Here is a 23,825-nt window from a genome sequence, read left to right on the forward strand (position 1 = left end):
CCACGGAGATCAGAAGAGGACATCTGATCTTCTGGTCCTGGAGTTACAGAGCCTTCAAATGGATGCTAGGAATTAAGATTGAGCCTGGGTTCTCTGGCAGAATAGCCAGTGCTCTTAACCTCTGAACCATCTCTCTAGCCTCTAGTCTGATGATTTTTAATTGTTTCATCTTTCAGGTTGTTGATTGCTTTTCTTTTATTTTTGAAATTTTAATGTTGACCCTCCTTTGGGCAACTTTTTATTAAGTTTTTATTTTCAGTGTCTGGCTGATATAATAAATATTGATTGGTTGACCTGTATCATGTCTTTTATAATCCAAAGCCCTCATGCAGCATAGGTAGGTATTCTCCCATTCTGCTGTAGATCCAGCTTCAGCTGCTAGGTTTCTACTTATTTTCCTTATGCAATTTCTGTTGATATTTTCTATAAATTATATTTCTTGTTTCTCTTCTTTGAGTATGTTATCCTTTTCTAGTCTCAGGTTGATGTCTAAGCTTCCTCACAGAATGTTTTTGCCACTTAATTTCTTTCTGGTAAGATCAGCCATTTTTTTTTTTAATTAAGATTTTTTTTTTTAAATTAAGATTTTTTAAAACAAATTAAGTTTATTATTTTATTTTATGGATATTGGTGCTTGTTTTCATTGGTGTAACACTTGTGTGCCTGGTGCCTGGAGAGGCTGAAAGAGATTGCTAGATTCCTTGGAGTTGGAGTCAAAGAACCTTGTGAGCTGCCGTACTGAGGACCAACCTGGGTCTTTGGAAGAGCAAGAAGTGCTCTTCTCAGTGATCTCTCCCGCCCCCAAGGCTGTGTTTCTTAACTATGGTTTTGGTAGGTAGTATAAGAGTCTGTCTGGGGGACGGCAGATAAGTAGGCATGTTTAAAAAAAAAATCTACTTATCAAAATTGCAGGAACCTTCTCTTCATCAAGCACTCAAGTCAGAAAGTCAGCCATTTCTAGCAATTATTAAAGGATAAAATCAACTTTAAATGATCTTAAAATATTTTTATGTGTTATATATGTGTGATGCCCATGTTTGTGTCTTTGGAGCACATCCACTGTAGAGGTCATCATTCTTCAGGTGCTGTCCTCCTTGTTGTTTTGAGCCAGGTCATCTCACTGGACCCTGAGGCATCAGATTAGTCCCTGGTTGCCAGCCAGCGAGCCCGAGGCTCCATGCCCGCAGGCCTGACTTTGTATGAGGTTTCTGGGGTTCAGATTGAGCTTGTCCCAGGGTGCAGGTGCTGGAGGAGGTGTTGTCATTCCCAGGAGGCTGAGACTCTGGTCTTTGGCCTGACTGTCCCTGTCAGCAGCACAGCCGTCTGGTACTACACTCTCTGAGGGCTTTCTCTGCTTGGAGTATAGTCTTGTGTGGATTCAGCTGTCAGAAACATCTAGGTCATATAAATAACATTTTCCTACCTAAAATGGTCATTTCTGTGCTTTAGAAAGGGGAGCACTTTAAGACATGACAAAAGTAAACAGACATGTTATAAGGAAGACTTGGGTTCACAGCTGTGGTCTCAGCTGCTCAGTTGTGTTTTGAATTTTAGACAAACCTGCTCCTATGGTAAGCATTCTTTGTCTTGTGTATCAGATTTTGTTGATTTCATTTAACACATATGGTTATACTGAGCTGATCTTTTGTCTTACGGTAATGACTACAAAACAAGGTGTAGCTAATGGCCAGAATGTGAACATTAGAAGAAGTGGCAGTCACTGACTCTTGAGATACGAAATGTACTGTAAATTTAGACTGTGGAACACTTTTTTTCAAGGCTGTGGATCTTTCCATTGATGAGTCTAGCCTGACGGGAGAGACAGCTCCGTGTTCTAAGGTGACGGCTCCTCAGCCAGCTGCTACTAATGGAGATCTTGCATCGAGGAGTAACATCGCCTTCATGGGGACACTGGTTCGATGTGGCAAAGCAAAGGTGATCATTTTCTCTTGAAAAAAGCAGTTTCTTTGCTAAATAAAAATTTTTAAAAATTGTTTTTAAAGATATCTGTGTGTATGTATGGACATGTGGGCACCATGGGTGTGCATGGTGTCAGAGGACAACTTTGTGGGGTCACTTGTCTCTACCTGTGTAGCTGCAAGGGTTCAAATGCAAGGTATCCATCTTGGCAGCAAGAGCCTTGATTTGCTGAGCTACCCTTCCGACCAACTTCCTTGCTTTGTTATTTTTATTTTTTGTAATATAATACTATGTTCTGGTCACATATTTTTTACCCAATGATGTATTTCAACTATTTTGTTTTCTGGTTTCTAATATTTTACCAACACACAAGTCACTGTCATTTATAGGAGCGGGAGTGGAGTAGGGGACTGCAAGGTGCAGCATTAAGTGTTTATTGAGTATAAGACATTTACATATTAAAATTTGAGCCTCACATCCAGGTCAGTTTGTTTCTAGGGTCTGTATTTTAAAGGAGTAAATATTAATAAGAGTAACACGAACATGTAAATTCGTAAAGGGATTCAAGAAAAATTATATCAGGTCTGGAGGTAAGAGTAAAGAGTGGAAGGGAAAAGACCTTTGTTTTGTTCTCCACCTCTTCCCCACCCCTTCCCTTTTTCTTTCTTTAGTTAGAGAGATTCCATCTAAATAGAAATGAATCTCCCCATTTTCCCCTCTAGGGTATTGTCATTGGAACAGGAGAAAATTCTGAATTTGGAGAGGTCTTTAAGATGATGCAGGCAGAAGAAGTGAGTATTTACTATGTCGATGGCTTGTTTGAAATCTGTGATTTTCTATCTTAAGTAGTAGAAAGGCATTTATAGATGCATGGATAGATTTTGAGAATTATGTCTTCTTCAGGATACTGCCCTTCATGTTCGCTTACAAACACGGCTTGAATCCTGTAATTGAAAGGGTCTCAGATTACATTGTGATTATTCTAAGTGCTGTTTATTTTTACTCATGGTTTATGTTAAAGAGAGGTTTATAGCCAATTTTTAGATAGGTCTTATTCCTTATCAGGATTGGTTCTGTTATTACTTGGGCGGATATTTGACATGATGTCTAGGATGTACTGAGCACGTGTTCTGTCACTGTGGACACTTACCCCAGGATTGGTGTTGCTGTGCTTTTTTGAAAAACTCAGATCACTTCTTCTACCCAAGTTTTTTTAACACAACTATGTGTGTGTATGTGTTTGTGTATGCAAAAATTGCATCCTGTAACAGCTATGACCTTCCAAAATCACCTGGGTTTCTTAGCTAACCTCCCAAGATTCCAGTTTATGATGTAATGTGGACTAAGAAGCTTGTCAGTGAAAGATGACTGAGAAGGCAGCTCAGGAAGGCACAGAATAAAACATTAACCCGTCACTAGCATGCTTGGAAATGGCGGGAACAGCTGAGTGTAATGAAGTCATGGGAAGTGCAGGAGATATTTTTAACTCAGTGGGATGCATGGCCTGCACTGTGTGAGCATAGTGAAACTCCGTTTCCTCAGTGAAAGTGCAAGTGTTAACCTCTAGGAGAGTTGTATGCTTAACTCAGGAGTGTGCATGCACTTCAAGTACTTTGCAGAGTTCCCAGCACCTGGAAGATGTGTTCAATTCAACTTATTGTGACAATCTTCTTCAATTTGTCAAGGCACCAAAAACCCCTCTGCAGAAGAGCATGGACCTCTTAGGCAAACAGCTGTCTTTTTACTCCTTTGGTATAATAGGTAAGAGAAGAGTGAGTATGTATACATTTTTTACTTGGGCTTTCTTTGTGTGTGCTTCTATATTTATTGATCTTACAAATGTACGTGTACATGTCTGGAGGCCAGGGGCCAGCTTGTGGAAGCCAGTTCTCCATTCCCACGTGGCTTTGAGGGATTGAACTCACATTGTCTGACACGCTGACAAGCTCCCATGCCCACTGAGCCATTTCATTGGCTTTGGGGATTTCTGTTTTGAATGTGGAGGGAAGAATTATCTTGCTCCCATGTTTCCTTTTTGCCTAGTACTTATTTTTTTAAAATATAAAACCACTCTGGAGACAGAAAAATCCAGAATTGTGTACTTCCTATGTTCAGTCAGTGAGCATTTCCCTAGACATTTAGCATCTGTCTTCCTAGCTATGCTACTCTCCGCGGCTCTTCTTTGTTTTCTCTCCCTTCTTCTGTCATCGTCGTCGTCCTTTCCTTTCCCATTCCTCTCCTCTCTTGCTCCTTCCCCCGTCCTCCTTCCTTGCTTCTTTCCTTCTTTCTTCGCTTCCTTTCTTCCTTCTTTTCTTCTTTCCTTCTGCCTGCCTTCTTTCTTACTGTTTCAGATATTCTATCATAAACATCTTGTCATTATGATGATAATTACCTAAAGCAGATTTAAGACAGTATAGTAATCTGTTTTCTAATCAGGCATCTTTTCAGGTTTTTACTTAGATTTTCTGATTGTTTTTAAGTCATAGACATATTCTTCCAGTGCAGATCATTAATAGCACATTGTAACCATTGTTCATTTCATTCAGATACATTTTTAGAAGTAAAATTATTAAGGTAACAGTTGTCTCAGTAATTATAGGTTTTGATCATCCTAGGAATCTCCTGTGTTCACATTTATAAAGATGTTTAAGAATACTATCAATTAATATTTCTTGTTTAAACTTTTGCTTTGCTTTTGTTTTGGTACTGGTGATTGAATCACGGGTCTTACACTTGCTAGTCAAATGCTTATTGTAGAATACACTTCCACATAATGATGTTCTTCTTCTTTTTTTTTTTTTTTTAACCATGGAGACTTGTAGACCATGGTGTCTTCAAACTTATTGTGTAGTCAGCGATGTCCTTGAATTCTAGGTCTTTCTATACCTCCCAAAGGTTAGGATTGCGTAACACCCTGCCTTGCTTACTTTAACTCTTTCCTTTAAAGATTATTTGCTTAATAGCAAGATGCATATGTTTGGGACTGTGAATCTAGCCAAGATCCTGAGGCTATGGAGGTCCTAGGCTTGGAGGAGAACCTATTGTTCTTGTGCTAAGTGGACACTTTATCTGGCTGCCTTCTGAATACTTAATGCCTGTAGATGGGTGCAGCTCGCACTTCTTCTGAGATAGGGAGGCTGTGTTTAGTAGAGAGACTCAACTGGTCAAAGTGCAGAGGAAGCCATTGAACTGCTCGGCCCTAAATGAGACATTTATGGCATACTACCACTAGGGTTTAGGGACTATTGCAGAAGAGAGGGCAGAAATCTTATGAGAGTCTGAAATAGTGTCTTCAGCAGGTGGCAGGGTCATTGCAGTCATTAATTCCGAGCAGCAGTAGTTGCCTGAACGAGGCCTACACAAGATGAAGCCAGTTGTCGTCGTTCTGGTATGACTAGGGCAAGGGGCTCACGAAGCTTCACCCTGAACTGAGGAGCTGTGGGCAGTCTTGATTGCTCTGTAGCGTCAGTTCTCATCACACGTGTGGCCCCTGGTCGGTTGTCCATGCTCTAGTGGATGGCTCTACACCATAGATAGGAACAACACTAATTGGGCTCAGTGGGTTATAAAAGAAATGAAGACTTACGGGGGAAATATGTGTGTTGGAAAATGGCTCCATTGTATATATGTGTGAAATTCTTAAACAAAAATATCAGAATGAAATGGTAATTGTTTAAGGAGAAAGCTGTATGCTTTAAACATTGTGTAGTATAGAGATGGTGTCAAAAATTGCATGGAACTGTGTAAAAGCACCTTTAAATTTAAACAAAATATTCTTAAAATTATATAGCTTAAGTTAGAGTTAGACCTTTCTTACACAAAGTTATCCCAGTAATATTAATTTTTTAACCCATCATTTGATGTTTTGAAATGACAATCTTTATCATAATAATGTGTATATATATATATATATATATATATATATATATATATATTAATTTATAATTTTAATGTAGAATTTTCCTACTTCTCTCACTGTTTTTATTATAATTTTTAGTTTTTTCAAGTCATTAATACATTTTTATAGGAATCATTCCCCTGCAAAGTTTTGGTGAAACAATCCCTAAAATACCTGTTTTTTTGGTAATCACTTGTCACCTTGGAAGTTAGGGGAGCTAATGGTCTTGCTTTTAGCTGATGTTCCTTTTACTCAGTTTATTCAGTTTTATTCAGTTGTTGTTATTTATCGGTGTTTTTTAAGTGAATTTGATAAGTTGAAGAGGATTTTAGTCTCTTTGAGGTAGTCCTAAATATACTTTCATATGAAGTACACACTCTATGTGTGATGTCTGTGTATTGGTTTATATAGTTTAATTCAGTATTAAGTTTGCAAAGTTGATAAATATATGTTGATAGTACCTATCTGTTTTATAGATCTGCCTCCAATTTCATCGTATGAAAAGGCTGTCAGTGCTGTGAACTGTCAGTTTTGTTTTGAGAGATGAGTGGGACAGTAGGAGTATTTCGGCTACTAGTAGTCACTTGAATCCTCTTGCTTACTGATTTCTATAAACCTCCATTGTGATCTGATACACTTTTCTTCTCTGTCAAGAGACTTTATTTATGTATCCTGAGCTTGTTAATCTGCCTTTTATAGCTTTTGTAGGTGATTATATAGAAAAAAGAAAATGAGTATTGGATTTTGTTGTAGGGATCATCATGTTGGTCGGCTGGCTACTAGGAAAAGACATTCTGGAAATGTTCACTATTAGTGTCAGGTAAGTTCTAATGTCTGTACAGTCATGCTCATTTCATTATGGACATCAGTTTTTATATGGAGCTCATGAGAATATAGTGTTTCTACCTCAGTAGTTCAAAAGCCATATCCTTTTTCTATGTATATAGAGTGTACATATAGTTATAATATTTGCCTCACAAAAGACATGTATTGAAGTAATGTCAAAGGAAAATGACAACCTCTTTGTCACTGGAGAAGAAGCAGACTAGATGACTGGACTGTTAACTCATTATTGCACTTCCTATGTAAGAAGGCAAACTTTGTATGCTTAAAAGTTCATACTATGAAATAGAAAGCCACACAGTATTAATTTGATAATCAGTCTCCAAAGAAAGAGAAAATCTCTAAACATGAAGTATCTTTTGTCATCCATGTAACAGGGAAAGGCTGAGGTAGAAAAGCATTAGAGAACAAAGAATTTCTAGAAATGAACCACCCTGATTGTTGAAATTAAAAATTGAATATGAAGTTTGAGAAAACAAAAAATTCGAATGAAGTAAAAGTAACAAGAATAGTTTCAGGAAATATCATGCTCAGGATATTTGTGAAGGGAAGAGAAAAGGGCAAAGATGATGTATGGGCCTGTAAGCCAGGTCACTCAGCTAGGCAGCCCAGGGGCAGACAGAGCTCCTGAGCAGCATCGCTCTGCAGTGGACCAGGGTGGAACAGTCAGTGTTTATTACTAAAGGACAAATTGAGTAGATTAGAAGAACTGTATAGGAAGAAAAGAGATGCCTTCTCTCAGGCACCTGTGATGCAGTGAAAGATGGAAGTGGGAGCCGAGACTCTGCTAAAACAAGTGTGTGTGTGCTAGGAGCACTGAGGTGGCCTAGGGAATCAAAATGGGGAATGCGTTTGAGTTGCTGCCAGCATATAAGGCCAAATGCAGTTCTCCAGTGCCCCACTCCTTTTTAAAACTCATTCTGTTTATAAGCATTCTCAGCGTTGTATTATTTTCTCTAGGATATGTCAACATTCCAAAAAAAAAAATAGAATAAAAATTGTGGGCTATTGGATCCACAATATACTATGGTATATTGATTTATGAATTCATTTATTATTATTAATTGATTCATGAAGGAATTCTTAGTGATATAATTTTTCTCATTTCTTGAAATTTCTTTTACTATTTTAAGAATTAACAGTTATTTCTGTATGTACCAAAAGTTAATGACTAAAAAAGTAGTTGGAATGGATTGCCTGGAAGTGGAAGGTGGAGTGAACCATCAGTATCTTATGTTTGATTTTGACCAATATATCCCCTTACCATGTGACGAAGTATAAGAGAAATCTTAGAGATGATCTTTGTAGGGTGTTTTGTTTTTCACGTAATTTCTGAGGCATTCATTGAATAAAGGTGAGAATTCCTGAGTTTTGCACCATAACGGCAAAGAGGAAAAAGACAGAAAATTGACTAAACAATTACCAGACAAAAGAGAATGCAGAAAACCAGATAGAAATTCTTTGGGCTTTAAAATGGGTGAAGTTAGCCATGTAATTGAAGCATCAGGGCTATAAACTCCAGAGTTGGTGAGTGAGCTGTGTGCTTCCAAGGACAACATGGAAAGGGCCTTTCTCCAGGTACCTCTGCAGCAAGGACTTTACCACAGAATGTCGCCAACAATGCTACTGTTAATTTTTCTAAAGCAATATACGATGGTGTTGTCTCATTTTAGTGATGCTCAGTTTTGTTCACTTACACTGTTTATACGTAAGTAGAGAAATGTCTGAGTATAAAAGTGATTCAAAGAAATGTTATGCATAAACGGGAAAATTACCACTGTAATTGATGTTTCAAAATTCTAAGAACAGAAATATTTCACAGTAATGTAAAATATGACTGTCCTTTTCCACTAAGTTTTCTCAAGTCTTGCTTGCTAATCAAACAACTGCAGAAGTGGCTGATTGTGTATGGTGACTCATGCCTGCCACCCAGTTGAGACAGGAGGATCTTGACTTTGTAACTAGTCCAGGGCAATGAGATTCTAACACACAAAGTAAAAAGCAACCTAAAAACCCAAGCAAACAAACAAAACCCCAAGACTATCAAAGTCAAGCCAGGATTGTAAGACTTGTTAGGAATGTTTTTGAAATCTTTTTATGCTTCATTAATTGGAGTTCCGGAGTACCAGAGCATGTTACCCACATCAGGTATACACTGTCAAAATGACTTGAGAGTGAGAGATTGTAAAGGCTTGTTAGGTGTGGATTATAAATGACAATGTGCTTTTTTTTTTTTTTTTATTAAGGGCTAGGGACAGCATGAGAGCAGAGATCTTGTTTCCACGCTGCTCAAATGAGACAGAAGGGTGCATGTATTAACCTTTCAGGAGGCCCAGTGGCCCACATCATTTTAAATGTTGCTTGTTTTTAGCCTTTATTGGTCTTTAAACAAAAAAATGAAAAAAAGTAAATGATGGTTACAGAAGTAGAGCAGAATATTAGTGTTAAGAAGTAAGAATAGAAATTATTGTGTGACAACTTTAGTAAACTTACTTTTTAATACTGTGTATCTATTGCTTACAGTTTGGCTGTAGCTGCAATTCCTGAAGGTCTGCCTATTGTGGTCACAGTGACTCTAGCCCTCGGTGTTATGAGAATGGTGAAGAAAAGGGCTATTGTAAAGAAATTGCCTATTGTTGAAACACTGGGTAAGTGTGGAAAGCCACTGAGACAGAGAGCCACTGAGGCAGAGAGCCACTGAGGCAGAGAGCCACTGAGGCAGAGAGCCACTGAGGCAGAGAGCCACTGAGGCAGAGAGCCACTGAGGCAGAGAGCCACAGGGACAGAGAGCCACAGGGACAGAGAGCCACAGGGACAGAGAGCCACAGGGACAGAGAGCCACAGGGACAGAGAGCCACAGGGACAGAGAGCCACAGGGACAGAGAGCCACAGGGACAGAGAGCCACTGAGGCAGAGAGCCACTGAGGCAGAGAGCCACTGAGGCAGAGAGCCACTGAGGCAGAGAGCCACAGAGCCACTGAGGCAGAGAGCCACAGAGCCACTGAGGCAGAGAGCCACAGAGCCACTGAGGCAGAGAGCCACAGAGACAGAGAGCCAATGTACTTTACTGTTTTCTTTGTTTTTCGGTATTGACATAATAGTGATGCTGGACCCAAGCAATCAAAATAGGCAATTACAAATTCATTTCCCAGGAGCAATCTTTATACAACAGTGAAGTATTTTAATTCTTAGATATGTTTTGGTTTGCATACTATGAATGAAGTATTGGAGCAAAATTATTAAAAAAATTTTGACAGTTAATAATTACAGAGCTCAAAATTTCCTGTTTAGGTTGACTTTGTTTATATTAAGAATAATAAGTATGTCCTGGTTATATTGATATAACAATTTTATTCTTAAAATACCACAAAACTTCTTTTAAAAGGAATTTAGCTATCCAGAAATGCTTTAAATTCAGTTTCTTGTTTGTTATACCTTGGAAAGCCCTAACTGAAGAAATTCTGTGGGTATACATGTCAGGATCTTCCAGACTTCCTAGAAAATGTATTCTTAGTTGTAGAAACTAAGAAAAAGTAAACACTTTCTGACTTCAGAAACTTTTATGAAGAAGCAGGCATAATGTAAGAAATGATTACCAGGGACTTGAAAGCGCAGAGTGCTGAGCATTGTCTCCAGGAGGTCGACTTACTTTCTAAGTAACCTGTCTTCCTCGGAGGCTGTGGTGACGCCCAGTGATTTATTTTTAGGCTGCTGTAATGTGATTTGCTCAGATAAAACTGGAACCCTGACGAAGAACGAGATGACTGTCACTCACATCCTCACGTCAGACGGCCTGCATGCTGAGGTGCGGTGCTTTCCTCTTTCTGAGGTCGTCTTCCCTTGAGTGTTTAAAATGTTGACAAGTCCAGTGCTTACCTTCAAACTCTTTTCGTTCTGTGTGATTTTGTTACTAGGTTCACATTGTGTGTATAATTTAGAAGCTTAGACCCCTTGGTAGTAGATCTTTAAACCAGCCCTTGATCACTCATCACCTAGTCCTGTCAGGTTCTGACCTACTAAACCTGCCTGGACGGCTGTTTATCGCCAGCCTCTCTGATCCATGTGACATGTCTGTCACCTGGCCTTCTGATACAGCCTTTGGGTTGGTCTTTCTGCATTCACTTTGTTTCCTATGGGAACATGGACAGGGGAGGGGGAGGAGTGGAGATAGAGCCTGTGAAGATGCCTGGGGTTCCAGAGAGCAGCCTAAGTGCACAGCCCTAACGTTGCCATTATTACAAAAGCTTATAGTTAGCCTTTTAGCCAGTTAGGGTGTGGTTACATATTCAAGGGCAAATAGGGGTGCGCTAGGTGTTGTTTAGCAGACTCTGACTGGCCTGTCCAGGAGGGGCTGAACTCCCAAGGAAACTTCTGTGAAGAGAGGGGAAGCAGCCACAGGCCTGGCCTTGGGTCCTTTGTGCTCTCTCAGCGGGATTCTGGGATCCACTTCAGATCTACTGTGTACAGTGAATCAGGGCTCTTCAAGGAGTTGCAGGAGCCTGTGGTACCTCCCTCTCTGTCCTACTTCTTCCTCCACCAGGCTTATCTCCATACCCCACGGGTTCCCACACTCGCTGTACTCTGAGAACCTGTCATAGAAATGCCACGAGCAGTCACCCCTAAGTTAAGATGATTCAGTTGTTCTCTGTTGTGCTGAGAAGAGTGAACTGTGGCTCTTAAGGCTCTGTGCGGCTTCTTCCTTCCTTCTCCAGCCTTAGCTATTCTCCCCTCCCCTGGTTATGGTACATGAAACATACTAGCTTCATAGTTCTCTCTGTGTGACACAAATATTCCTATGACCTGTGTTGCTGGCCTACTGTGTAAAATAGCTGAATGCCTCCCTACCTCTTCAGGGAAGTCTTTCTGAGAACTGGTCCTATGATACATGTTTATATGTGGGTTTGTTTGTTTGTTTGCTTTCCAGTCTTTATCCCAGCTAACTGTTTTTTCCCTCTTTCCTCTGAGATGATGAGTTGTTAAGAGCAGGGCCTGTGTTGATCATCCCAGGGTTTTCCACGCCATAGTGAACACCTGACAGATGACTGTATACGCTTACTATTGACAGTCTCTGGGTTGTGCTGTTTAAGAAGGTGAAGGAGGCTAGTTCTAGGTCCTCCCAATCTTTGCAGTCTTTCTGATTAGAATATTCTTAATATTAGTTATGAAGGGCACTGAATTTAAAAATTTTAGATAATTCAGCAAAGAAGACAAACATAAAACAATTGACAGAAGTTTATCCTGGGGTCTGTTTTACAAAGTCCTTAAGTGAGATTATTGAATCTAGGTAATTAGGTTTGATCACGATCCCTAATGCCATTATGTGATCTTTTTGCGGAAGGGTGGTTGGAGCTACCTGTGCTTGTTGGTGTGGCGAATAGGAGAGAAGTTTCTCTTCGGAGTCTCGTCATTTTATGTTAGCCATTAATGACTTATTTTTTCCTTCTTCTAAACTTTATTATTTTAATTGATTTAGTTGTTTAGCTATATTCTAGCCACTTGGTATTTTTGGCTTGTTTCATGTATGATTTTTTTGGGGGGGGGGATGGTCATGTACTGTGCTGTTAGAGCAGTGGTAGTAGTAGGCTTCAGGGTTTTTTTTCAAGCTGAGTATACTGTTATATGAAGTTAAGCTCACTTATGTAGAGCTCACTTATGTAGAGAGATCTTTATGGTTTTCTTGTATTTTTATAATGTATTTTTTTGAACAGACAAAAAAATACCATTTTAGGTTAATTAATATCCTAAATAAAATTTCTGGTCCTCTAATAAAAATTACCCATTTTAGATATGCTTTATTGTTGAGCGATTGTATTACCAACGGCATGACTAGAAAATGGCACGAATATAGCTTAGGGCACTGGTTGATTGCCATCAGGTCTTATGTACTGTTTGTTACAATTCCACTTCATGTTCCTCAGGTCACTGGAGTTGGCTATAATCAGTTTGGCGAAGTGATTGTTGATGGTGATGTTGTTCATGGATTCTATAACCCAGCTGTTAGCAGAATTGTTGAGGTAAAATTATATTGTTCAAAAAGTTAACTTGCTGCATCATGATAACTTAAGCAGAGTGCTGGGTTTTCATAGTTCCTTTGCGTTTCTTTCAGGCGGGCTGTGTGTGCAATGATGCTGTAATCAGGAACAACACTCTGATGGGAAAGCCCACTGAGGGAGCGCTGATCGCTCTGGCAATGAAGGTATGATTTAGTGTCTTCACACGTGGGATATCTTCCTGCCAGCAGACTCTAAGGCCTTTCACATTCATCATTACTGTGATGTAGGGTATTCAGTGAGACTCATTTTTCCATTATTTTTACCTGGTATTGGAGCTCAGTTCACTATACAGAATAGAACAGTTTTAGTGTAGCTTACTCTACTGCAAGGTATACTGCTGTTAAAATCTTGTAAATAAGTAAAAGATAACATTCTGAAACACTTTGGTATCTTTATATTAGTAAAAGATAAGATTCTCTAGTAACTTCATGAACAAATCTTATTGTATTGTAGGAAATTACCCATTTCTCAAAGTCAATGTTATTAAATCTGTATTTGGGAGAGAGGAAATACTATTCCTATAATCTGTTCAGATTGAGCCCACATCCTAAGTTTTACATTTACAGTGAGAAACCTGCTATTTATACAGCAGAAATCTCCAACTTTTAGAAATAGCTTGATAAGGCACTGAGATTTGAATGAAGCAGGATTCTTCTGTATGCGATACTGGAATTGAGAGCCAGCGTGCAGTTGCAGGTTACTGGAGCATTGAACTCAGAAGATGATGAGCACTGGGTACTCAGCCACTCACTCGTTCTTTTCATGTATATAATAGATTGAACCTAGGGCCTTCCCTATGCCAGACAAGCAGTAACAGAGATAAACCACTGCCCACTAGTTTCAGACTATATATGCTTTCTCTATAGAAAGCTACATTTCTCTATCATCTGGTCTTATAACTAAAAAAACGTACAGTTTTTATAAGAGTAATGAAAATATGGATCAGGTATGAGATATTTCCTATGTTTGTGTTTAACAAGCTACTAGCTTCTTCCTAGAGGCATTAATACTGCTGTCCTTGGAACAGTGGAAAGGCAGAACAAGGACAGAAAGGGCTCAGTGAGCATAGGAAGGAGCTAGACTGAGAGCAGGGGGCAGCTAGCTGTGGACTGAGTGGAGACTGATATCTGCTACCGTGGAAGGGATGGGCGGTGTTTGGGTAAAGAGGGAGTTGTTAAATAAACTGTATTCAATGGATATGTAAGTGCCAAGAGAACTCTGAACATATTTCTGAGGAAAACAGATACTAATAACATGGACTTTTTAATAGTCCTAAAATATATTTGAATATTTGGAATAAGAGGCAAAGGGATCAAAGGATTGGAGTGAGAACAACTATATGGCATTAGTAGTTATGATTTGTAGTGTAGTGGATGTTATGTAATAATTTTCTAGGACCTAGGAAAACACACAACACATGTACATGTGCACACAAGTGCAATCTACTCATCTGAGTCAGGGGACACATGACAGACCAAACTACAGATACTACCAAAGTCCAGCTTGGTGAACCAATGAGCTTTATTGGGGTTACTTATAGAGATACTAGAGAGGAATTACTTACAGATGCAGAAGTGACCCAAAGACAGCTGCATCACCAAGGCCACCCCAGCATGCATGACACAGCACAAGAGCTGGGAACCCTTGAGCACCATGCAAGCCTGGAGGCAGATAAACGGGCTGGAGAGTGAGTTGCCTTGACAGGGGCTCTGATCTCTCCTGGGCAGCTCCTTGGTTTCTGTTTCTTCTAGACCACTGCCTGGTCTCAATCATCTTTGTAGCTTGGCTTGTGTGAGAGTGGCTCTGAGCAGGCTTTATTGCTTAATCTGTGAGGAGGGCCTTAGTGTATCTGTCTGGTCAGCTTCAGGGACCTGCTGAGGCTATTCTGATTTGTTTACCTTCCCTGAAGGATGGGATGTTTCAGTCTGTTAAAAAGTGTCACATAACAGTGAACTAAATGATTAGGATGGAGATGATAGCAATAGACAAGGAAGACTCCAGGTGTTAATAAGTGAAGGGTTAAATAGGAGACTTTTCTTGATTAGGAAAGTTCATCTTCAGTATTGGCCAGGCACTTTTATTTATTTGTGTTGTTCCAGAATTTGAGCTGGTAGAGAGATTAATACAGCCTTCATGAAAGTTTGAATATATAGTCTAGTGTTCTATCTGGGTAGCCAGGCTTTCATATTCAAATTGGATGCTGTTCTTAGGGGGAAAGAAATGCTGTCTTTATAGATACAACATTGCTGTTTTTTCACTAATACTAGGAAAAGGACCCAGTTGTCTTAACATGTTGTAAGTTGTGATTTACCTTCATTGTTAAAGGGAAAAATTGTTAAAGGGGAAAAAAAAAACACATGTTGGTTAGAATTAATTTTATTTTTATTTTGGTCTTACAGATGGGTCTTGATGGACTGCAGCAAGACTATATCAGAAAAGCTGAATACCCTTTTAGTTCTGAGCAAAAGTGGATGGCTGTTAAGTGTGTGCACCGAACACAGCAGGTAGTCTTCAAAAATAGTTACACGTAATTCTAGCATTGGGAGGGCTGGAGCCAGGGTCGCTATACACTGCATTCCAGGCTAGCCTTGGCTATAGGGCTGAGGCTCTATCTCATACCTACTTCAAAATAATAAAAGAATACATCTAATATATCTAATGTCAACTTAGGTGACAATTTTATTTTTTAATCTACTATTGTTTAAACAAACAAACAAACAAACAAAAGCCCAGGCATTTGATTTTACCCATGAAGACTTAGAAGCCAGATGCTGAGGTGAAAACCTGCTAGCTCAGAGAGGCAGAGAAGGCACCCAGCTGACCTCCTTATTCTACTGATGTCCCAGAAGGAAAAAGCTCTCTCCTTTCCCACACTGTCTTAAATATCCTTCAACTCAAAGACTCCCCCTTTCATTTACTCTGTTTACTCCCCATGGCTGATTTCTTGCTCTGCCTCTTGACCTCGGGCTGACTTTATTTATCTCTTGGATGAAAGGTATGTGCTTGGGTTGAGCCACACCACAAGGGGTTTTCCAGTAAATAATACAATCTTGGGGGTTACAGTGTGATCACATATCCTGTGGCAATCTACCATAGATTAATGAATTACTGTATCTAATAGAACCTGTTGCCTTAAAGCAGTGCTTCTCCACCAGTGGGTTGTGACCCCTTAGGGGGCTCACATATCATATATCCAATATAAAATATTTACATTACAATTCATAACAGTAAGATTACAGTTATGAAGAATCCATGAAAATTATTTTGTGGCTGGGTTGACCACAACATGAGGGTCATAGCATTAGGAAGGTTGAGAACCTCTGGGTTAGAGCATGATAGTCACAGTGGACTTAAGTCTGCATTACGACTCTTTATTGAATTCGTATACTAAAGTATTGAGTTTTGCTTGTGACCCAACAGCTTTTAGAGGGTTATAACATGGCCTTAGGTATGGAGAGCTTTTGACATCAGTTTTTCTTGGTACGATTCTCTTCTCACTGAGAGTTCTTTATAGGTTGCTGTTGATTTTATGGTTTTGGACTGCTTTTCACTGAAGGAATGTCTTATCCTTAGGATAAATAAGATCATGTTAACTGTGGGATTTTTCTCTGAATTTTCCAACCTGAAGACTTTCTGCAAGATGAAAGCAACCAATGGAAGTAATAGACTAAACTTAAGCACACAAATGAGATTCTGGCTATGGAGAGGAGGTCAGCCTGACAGATTGGGCAGACTAGCCAGTTTAAAAACAACTGGAATGGCTCAATTAGCACTTTTTTTTTTTTAAAAAGGGGTCTTTTGAACATGACAGTTTAAATACTTAACTTTCTTAATCTTTGGAATAAAAGATAAAAACCCTTAAAAGACTTTAAAGGTGCTAAGACTGGCAAAAATGGGAGGGAGGCTTGAGAGTCTGAGTGAGAGATGAGCAGTAACTTCCTCCCAGGGCCTCTCTGTCTCTTAAGTCATTGTTCCTTTATGCTGTGGAGTGGAGGAGTATGACCAGAGGACAGCAGTAGAGCACTGGCAGGCTCAACTCTGGAAGCTGACTGCTCTCCTGAGTTTGTGCTCCTGGCCCTGCCTTAGGATATTGGGGAACTCAGGAACAGCTCCCTGGTCTTTTCAATAGCAAGGACAAAAACATTCCTGCTCTTGGACTTTCCTTACTCCCCTGCAGCAGATCCCAGCTGACCACTGTAACCAGTGCCCAGGGAACTGCTGGGTCTTTAGTTGTGGGCCTAAATTGACAGAGTTACTGGGGACTGGTGGAAGTGTTAGAATAAAGGCACAGACTGAACCAGCAGACATAGGCTCTGAGAAACAAAGGTAGTGCCTAATACTGTAGTTGCTGATCGTCCTGGTGGCTGGAGGGAGGCTGGGAGTGGCCATACAGCGTCACAGCCACAGCCGTGGGTAGAGGAGGCAAACTGGAATGACCCTGAGGTTTCCATCTAGAAAGGACAGAGTGCTTGTTTTACTTACAGGCTGAAACAAATCACATCTGACTCTGGACTTAAGGGGTGCATCAAAGAAATACATCCGTGTCTGACTAAAGAGCCAGGATGTTAGAGAGCACTGTACTCATTATTTTGCTTGGCTCAGTAGGGAAGAATCATAGTGTAAGTTCTGACAATGTGTGCTTTATATTGTAAAGATTGGAGAGCGAGCATAGATAGAGATGTACCTGGCCAAACTAACATCATAGTGTAAAATGGGTAAATTGTTAACAGAGGGTGTCACACTGTAAATGCATCAAAACCTCAGGAGTATGGAGGGGTAGGGCCTAGAATGGGAAGGACAAGTATGGACTGTAGGTCTTCATTAGAAGCTACTAGGGAGAATTTTGTATTTGTTTTTCCATGCTGGGGATTCAGTTTAGGACCTTGTATGTGGTAGGTTAACTATTACTCCTGCTCTGATAAGTGGAAGAGATCTGTTATTGTGAGAGTCAGAGAGCATCATAGGTAAGTAGGCCTAGATACGAGTCCATAGCCATTCATGAAGAGCCTGCACCATCACCCGGGGCTGAAACTAGATCTCTTCATTCCCTGCTGCTTGGTGAAAAGGAACCATGTTCCAAATCTTACAGTGCCCAACTCGAGATTTAGTAAAGTATTGCTACTAGTGTAAGGTCTGGTAGGACGGCTGCGTTTGTAGATATACAACTAACTCCAACACCGGTCTTTAAAGTTTAGGTGTGACTCAAAGCATTGGACCTGAATAACTTTGCTAAGGGTTATGAAAGATTGGACATAATTTGAATGTAAACTTGGTATGTTTTTCTTTTTAGGACAGACCAGAGATTTGTTTTATGAAGGGTGCTTATGAGCAGGTGATTAAGTATTGCACCACATACAACAGCAAAGGGCAGACTTTGGCACTTACCCAGCAGCAGCGAGACTTGTATCAACAAGAGAAGGCACGGATGGGCTCCGCGGGACTCAGAGGTAAGGAAGGCTGTTTGAGCATAGATCCTGTTCTGGGAACAAAAGCTTTCTTATAATTGTAGCTGAATCCCTACTTCACATCTGAAGTGTCCGACTCTACCCCAGACATCAGAACTATTGCAATTTCTGAGGTGGTGTGTTTTATAATAGTTGGGGAGTTGGTCCTCAAATAATGGAAAGTCAAGAGTACAGCAAAGTCTGAATTCTTGGGTTTCTATAGATGGGCAGTGTCCTCTGTGTAGGACAGAGATCTTAACTTTATCTTCTACAAATTTCTGTTAGATTTATTTTGTCTGTATGTGTGGAGGTGGGGGCATGGTAGATAAAACATGAAAATCAGCTTTGTATTTCTACCGTGTGAGTTCCCGGAAGCAAGTACCTTTAAGTGCTGGGCCATTTCCTGAAGGAGTGCTGAGGTTTTGTATGTGGTTTACGCTGCAGCGTTGTGCGGTGGACTAGAGTTTAATATTAGAGGAGCCATTTGTTTCATAGAATTTAGGAAATACTGTCATCTTTGTCTCATGTCTTTTTTTTTCCATCTTCCCCTCCTTGTTATTACCATAATGTAGGAATTAAATATGAATGTGTATACATTAAAATATTAATTGATGTGTGGTTATACTTTATCTTACAAAGTTTGTTTCTTAAAAATGCTTGTGGTCCTAAGTTATGAAACTACAATATATTTTAGGGTTTGTGGTTTTGTTTTGTTTTTGTTGGTGGTGGTTTTGTTTTACGATTATGACCGCCTATCTGACAAGAGGAGACTTAAGTGAAGAAGAATTTATTTTGATGCATAGTTGAGTGAACTAACCTTCGTGACGGTAGTAACCATCCGGTGGGGAAGGCATGGTGGTAGGGGTGACTTAACGGTGGCAACAGGAGAGAGGTTGCTACCTTACATCTCAGGGGAGTAGACAGTCTGGGATGGTGAGCTTAAGTTCTGTTCTGAAGTGACCCACTTCCTCCAAGTAGGTCCCATATCCTGAAGCTTCCATAACCTCTCAAAAACATTACTAGCTGGGAAACCAAGTATTCAGACACATGAGGGTATAGAAAATATATCATATTCAAACTAGAATAACTTTTCCATCAGAGGACTTCCTTTATAGACATTGCATATATATTCTTGGTCTAAAGAATATCTTCAGTAGGTCTTTATTAGTGTTATAGAGTGCGTAAATACAGATTAACAACCCCAGGGCTAGTGCCTTCCTCCTCTCCATTGGGAGGACGCAGCCGTGATCTCCCTTACTGAGGATATGCTAGCATTCATCTGCTTTTATTGCCACCTGCCTCTGCCCTACCACCAGGGATTGCCAGGCAGCTCTTTCCTTCAGAGCGAGCACCTTCGTGGGGCATATCTACACACTTAAACAGAAGCGGTTTGCCTTCAGGTTTGGTCTTTCAGTTCTCCATCCATGTATGAATTCTGCTTGAATAGGAATAAGTACTACTTTGGTCTCCTTTGGGACTTTGCTGGCTCCCCTTGAGACACTGAAGTTTAGTATGCTTTTGTAGATACTTATTAGTGTTTGGTCTCATAAAAATCTCCCTGTTACAAGTATATTCTTTTGATTTACAATGGTAGTGACCAGAGCTTACAGACTTCTGAGAGTAAGCTGAGAGATGTTGGGAAATGTGCATGACTGACTTTGTGTTTACTCTTGTTGCCCAGTGATGACAGGACACTATAAATATAATGTTATGATAGTTATGAGCTTTTAGAGAGCTAAGAGTTTGAGAAGAAATGCTTGTTAATGTCTGGAGGCAGTGAAAACAGACTTTTTTGGTATTAATGATCTTAAGACCACTTTATAGATGAACTTTTTTCTTTCTAGTGTTTAGCATGTATGAAATTGTGTATATATAGGCTGTATACAATTGATACAGCTTTCTCTGATGAAAGTATATATTAGAAACAACCTTCAATGGGGCCTGTTTGCTTAAATTTGAGTTTTAAGGTTTGACAAACCCATATTTTTCTCTAAATAATGAATTGTATTTTCTAAAGAGGTTGTAGTTCTTTGGATTGTAGCTGCATGTGGTTGCTGTGAAAGAACGGTCCTAATTCTTTCTCATTTGTCTTCTCTGCTTAACAGTTTGTTGGTTTTATTCCTTTTAATTTTTAGTAGCCTAAAAGCAACTTTATATCCAGAGCCATATAACTACAATGTGTTGGTATATGATAAATTTGAATTATAAATAATATGCTGCAACTACAAATAATATTGTAACCTTATGTGTTTTATTATCAACTAAGTTTAATGATTTCACAACCAGTAATTTGAAGTTTTGATTTTATTTTTCAAGTTCTTGCCTTGGCGTCTGGTCTGGACCTGGGGCAGCTGACCTTCCTACTACAAATAATATTGTAACCTTATGTGTTTTATTATCAGCTAAGTTTAACGATTTCACAACCAGTAATTTGAAGTTTTGATTTTATTTTTCAAGTTCTTGCCTTGGCGTCTGGTCCGGACCTGGGGCAGCTGACCTTCCTGGGCCTGGTGGGAATCATTGACCCGCCTAGAACTGGTGTGAAAGAAGCTGTCACAACACTCATTGCCTCCGGAGTCTCCATCAAAATGATCACCGGAGATTCTCAGGAGACTGCAATTGCAATCGGTATAACTGTGCTGTTACATTTTGCTTTCAATACGTTTTCAGAAAACACCTAGTTTTGTAAACATTAGGAAATATGTTCATATGCAATTGAGATTATAAAACAGTTTACTCATTTTTGCTCAAACTTATAAAAGATCATTGGTAAACTAAATTTTAGTTAAAAAAGAATATTGAAAACACATGATTAACCCATGAAATCATTTGTGTACTGATTCACAGAAAGGTAGTTGACCTTTTTAGCTTTATTATCCACTTGCTGACAGGTGTAAACACTAGCTCAGGGATGGTAAAGGAAAGACAAATTGAGGTTTTTCTTTGTAGTTTAGGTATAACCTTTGAAGCAGACTTGAATATAAATACTAAGAGGATAGCTTGTTCTATACGTTTTGTTACCCATCAGGGATGTGCTTGTGGTTTGAAAGTTAGTGAGTTACTTTTAGGAACGTAAGGTAGAGAGAAGTGTAAGTGCTAATTTCTTGACATCTGTAAAGTATAAACTTCACATTTGCCAAGCTTCATTAATTCTGATTTTATTAATTTGTGATGGGTCTGGGCTAAAGGTTTTGCACATTGTTATCTTAAGAAGGGTCACAGATGTGTCGGAAGGGTGACTTTTCAATGTGCACTTTGCTCTAAATGGAATTACATGGTTGTGTGCAGCTAAATATGCCATCAGCTTTTCTGGCTTTAGTTACTTTGCTTATAGTACATTCTGATTGTCAATAGAATTGAACTGCTGAGCAGACATGGATTAGCCTAGTTTTAATTTTTAGGGTTTGTTGGCTTAGGGTCAATTCTGTATTCTTTGTTTGTTTGTTTGGTTTTTTCGAGACAGGGTTTCTCTGTGTAGCCCTGGCTGTCCTGGAACTCACTTTGTAGACCAGGCTGGCCTCGAAAGCAGAAATCCGCCTGCCTCTGCCTCTCAAGTGCTGGGATTTAAGGCTTGCGCCACCATCGCCTGGCATAATTCTGTATTCTTAAATTTAAACAAAAACCAAATATTCAAGTAGAAAACTTCAGACCCCACTATGAATTTCAGCCAGTTTGTGTTTACCAGTTGTTTTCTCTTATGATTCCTAGATACATTTTCACATGTAAAAAGAAGAAAACAAGATGAGAGTAAATGAGCGTCATTTTACTAACTCTTCAAGCAAAGAAATTTATATTTTTTGTCTTGTTTTACTTCAGCAAGCCGTCTGGGATTATATTCTAAAACATCGCAGTCCGTGTCTGGAGAGGAGGTGGATACAATGGAGGTCCAGCACCTTTCCCAGATAGTGCCAAAGGTACGTCTGCATGAGGAACACTGAGAGTGGTCCTAAGCTCCGGCCATTGTTCTTGTCTCTGAGAATATGGTTACTTGCAAGGAGACATGCTCACCAAATTTGCTGCTCCAGATTCTGATCTGAAATTTCTTGGAAATAAACCATATTATGATACAATCATTAGAAAAGTATTGTAAAATCATTACCTCTAGTAAGAACTACATTTCCTGTGAGGAAAGTACTGTAGTAATTGAGGACTTGTATGTTAGAAGATGGAGAGAGAACACTTAGTTGATACTACTTACACTTTAGTTCTGTTTTTATTTTTGCTTAAGTTTGTTTATACTTTTGATGAAATTGAGGAGGGGTTTACAGACAGTAAAACATACTATTCTAGAGTGCAGCTCTGAGTTTGGACAGATTCAAGATATCTTACATTGTCACAAATAGGATACAGAATAGTTTCTTCTTATCCCTCAGTTAGTTCTCTCACGACCTCGTGTATTCAGCTGTTCTCCTAGGTCTAGAGCCTAGCAGTAGTAAGTCCTTTATTTGTGTAGTTTCATCCCTTACTCAGTTCTGTAACAGTAAGACCCTATAGCCTGAGACTTCTGAATTTGATTCTTGATTCTTTGACATGTAGTGCTTTGGAGATGTCACTTCACTGTGTTGCTGTGTCTGAGTCCTCTCTCCCAGCCCCTTAACCTGCTGAGCAGTGCCGGGCTGCAGGGTGCACTGTGTCTCTTTGGCTCAAGGACAGTTGGCTCTTTTCAGTGTTTGCTGATAGTGAATGAAGCTGTGTGTCTACGTTTCTTTGTGAAAGTCAGTTTTCCTTGCGTAAATACCTGAGTGAAATGGAAACTTAAGGGTTCTTTGGAAAGTTCGTTGTGTTGGATGGTGTTTTGCTAAGGCGAATGTGTGAAGGAATGTTTCACTGAAGTGCACACAGGTTGAAGGACTAAAACTCATTTCACTGAAGCAAATACAGAAGATGTTCTGCTAAAGCAAGCACGTGAAAGGACACGTGAGGAAGTTCTCTTTGCTAATGGTGCATGTATTGGTCTGCTTTACATTGTGTAGTTGAGCTGCAGGTCTCGTGACTCCATAGAGAGAATGGCACCAAAAAACTTGGGGTGGTGCGCTGCAGTTTCTTACTGCTTCCATGGACTCGGGCTGCTAGGATGCATGTGCTGAGACAAGACTCACGGAGACACCTCATGTTTGAGGGAAGTCTAAGTCAGCCCAGTGGACTGTCTGTCACACGGGGGCGGAGCTTTAGCTTCTTACATTGCTGAGAGCTTCTTGGTCTCGAGTCTTCACTGATCTTCATTTCCCTGAGAGGCAGAGCGGAGAACTTTTCCTGGTGTTCCTGTTGGCCTTGGTCCCTCCAGCTGACTGTGCTGAGGCTGAGGCCGGCTGTCTCTGCTAGGTAGTGCCACTGCTGCTGACTCTGTTTGCTCTCCCAACTCTACTGACCTGGACTGCTGGTGTATCGTGAAGTGTTTGCAAGTGCATTGAGCTGCCGCTGCTAACCTGTGAACTAAACTGATTTCCAGACAACACAGATGGGATAAAGCCCATTTCTAAACAGGTCCACTTCCCCTGTATCCTTTTTTCCACTATGTCTGGTGGTTGGTAGGTTAGAAGGGAGGTTACAGTGTTTAAGAACCATCATTAAATACAGGGTTTGAAAAAGGTAAAGTCACACCTGAGTAGTTTCTAGGTCATATGGCTGATGACTTCCTAACTACAAAAGGAACTCCACACTGGAATG

General features: G+C 39.8%; 1 protein-coding gene across 6 annotated transcripts in view; it reads left to right on the forward strand.

Annotated features, from left to right (window-relative positions):
* The window catches only part of Atp2c1 (ATPase secretory pathway Ca2+ transporting 1), a 105,176-nt gene that overhangs the window by 64,086 nt on the left and 17,265 nt on the right, over window positions 1–23,825 (forward strand). For all 6 annotated transcript variants that reach the window (XM_052187447.1, XM_052187448.1, XM_052187449.1 and 3 more), the window contains 12 exons: window positions 1,780–1,935; window positions 2,643–2,711; window positions 3,606–3,681; window positions 6,572–6,638; window positions 9,185–9,309; window positions 10,369–10,466; window positions 12,580–12,675; window positions 12,768–12,857; window positions 15,114–15,218; window positions 18,005–18,161; window positions 20,616–20,786; window positions 21,975–22,072. In XM_052187447.1, coding sequence (XP_052043407.1) covers window positions 1,780–1,935; window positions 2,643–2,711; window positions 3,606–3,681; window positions 6,572–6,638; window positions 9,185–9,309; window positions 10,369–10,466; window positions 12,580–12,675; window positions 12,768–12,857; window positions 15,114–15,218; window positions 18,005–18,161; window positions 20,616–20,786; window positions 21,975–22,072 — 1,308 coding nt within the window. The remainder of the gene's footprint in view (window positions 1–1,779; window positions 1,936–2,642; window positions 2,712–3,605; window positions 3,682–6,571; window positions 6,639–9,184; window positions 9,310–10,368; window positions 10,467–12,579; window positions 12,676–12,767; window positions 12,858–15,113; window positions 15,219–18,004; window positions 18,162–20,615; window positions 20,787–21,974; window positions 22,073–23,825) is intronic.

The sequence above is a fragment of the Apodemus sylvaticus genome, chromosome 7, assembly GCF_947179515.1.
Source record: "Apodemus sylvaticus chromosome 7, mApoSyl1.1, whole genome shotgun sequence".
NCBI classification, from domain to species: Eukaryota; Metazoa; Chordata; class Mammalia; order Rodentia; family Muridae; genus Apodemus; species Apodemus sylvaticus.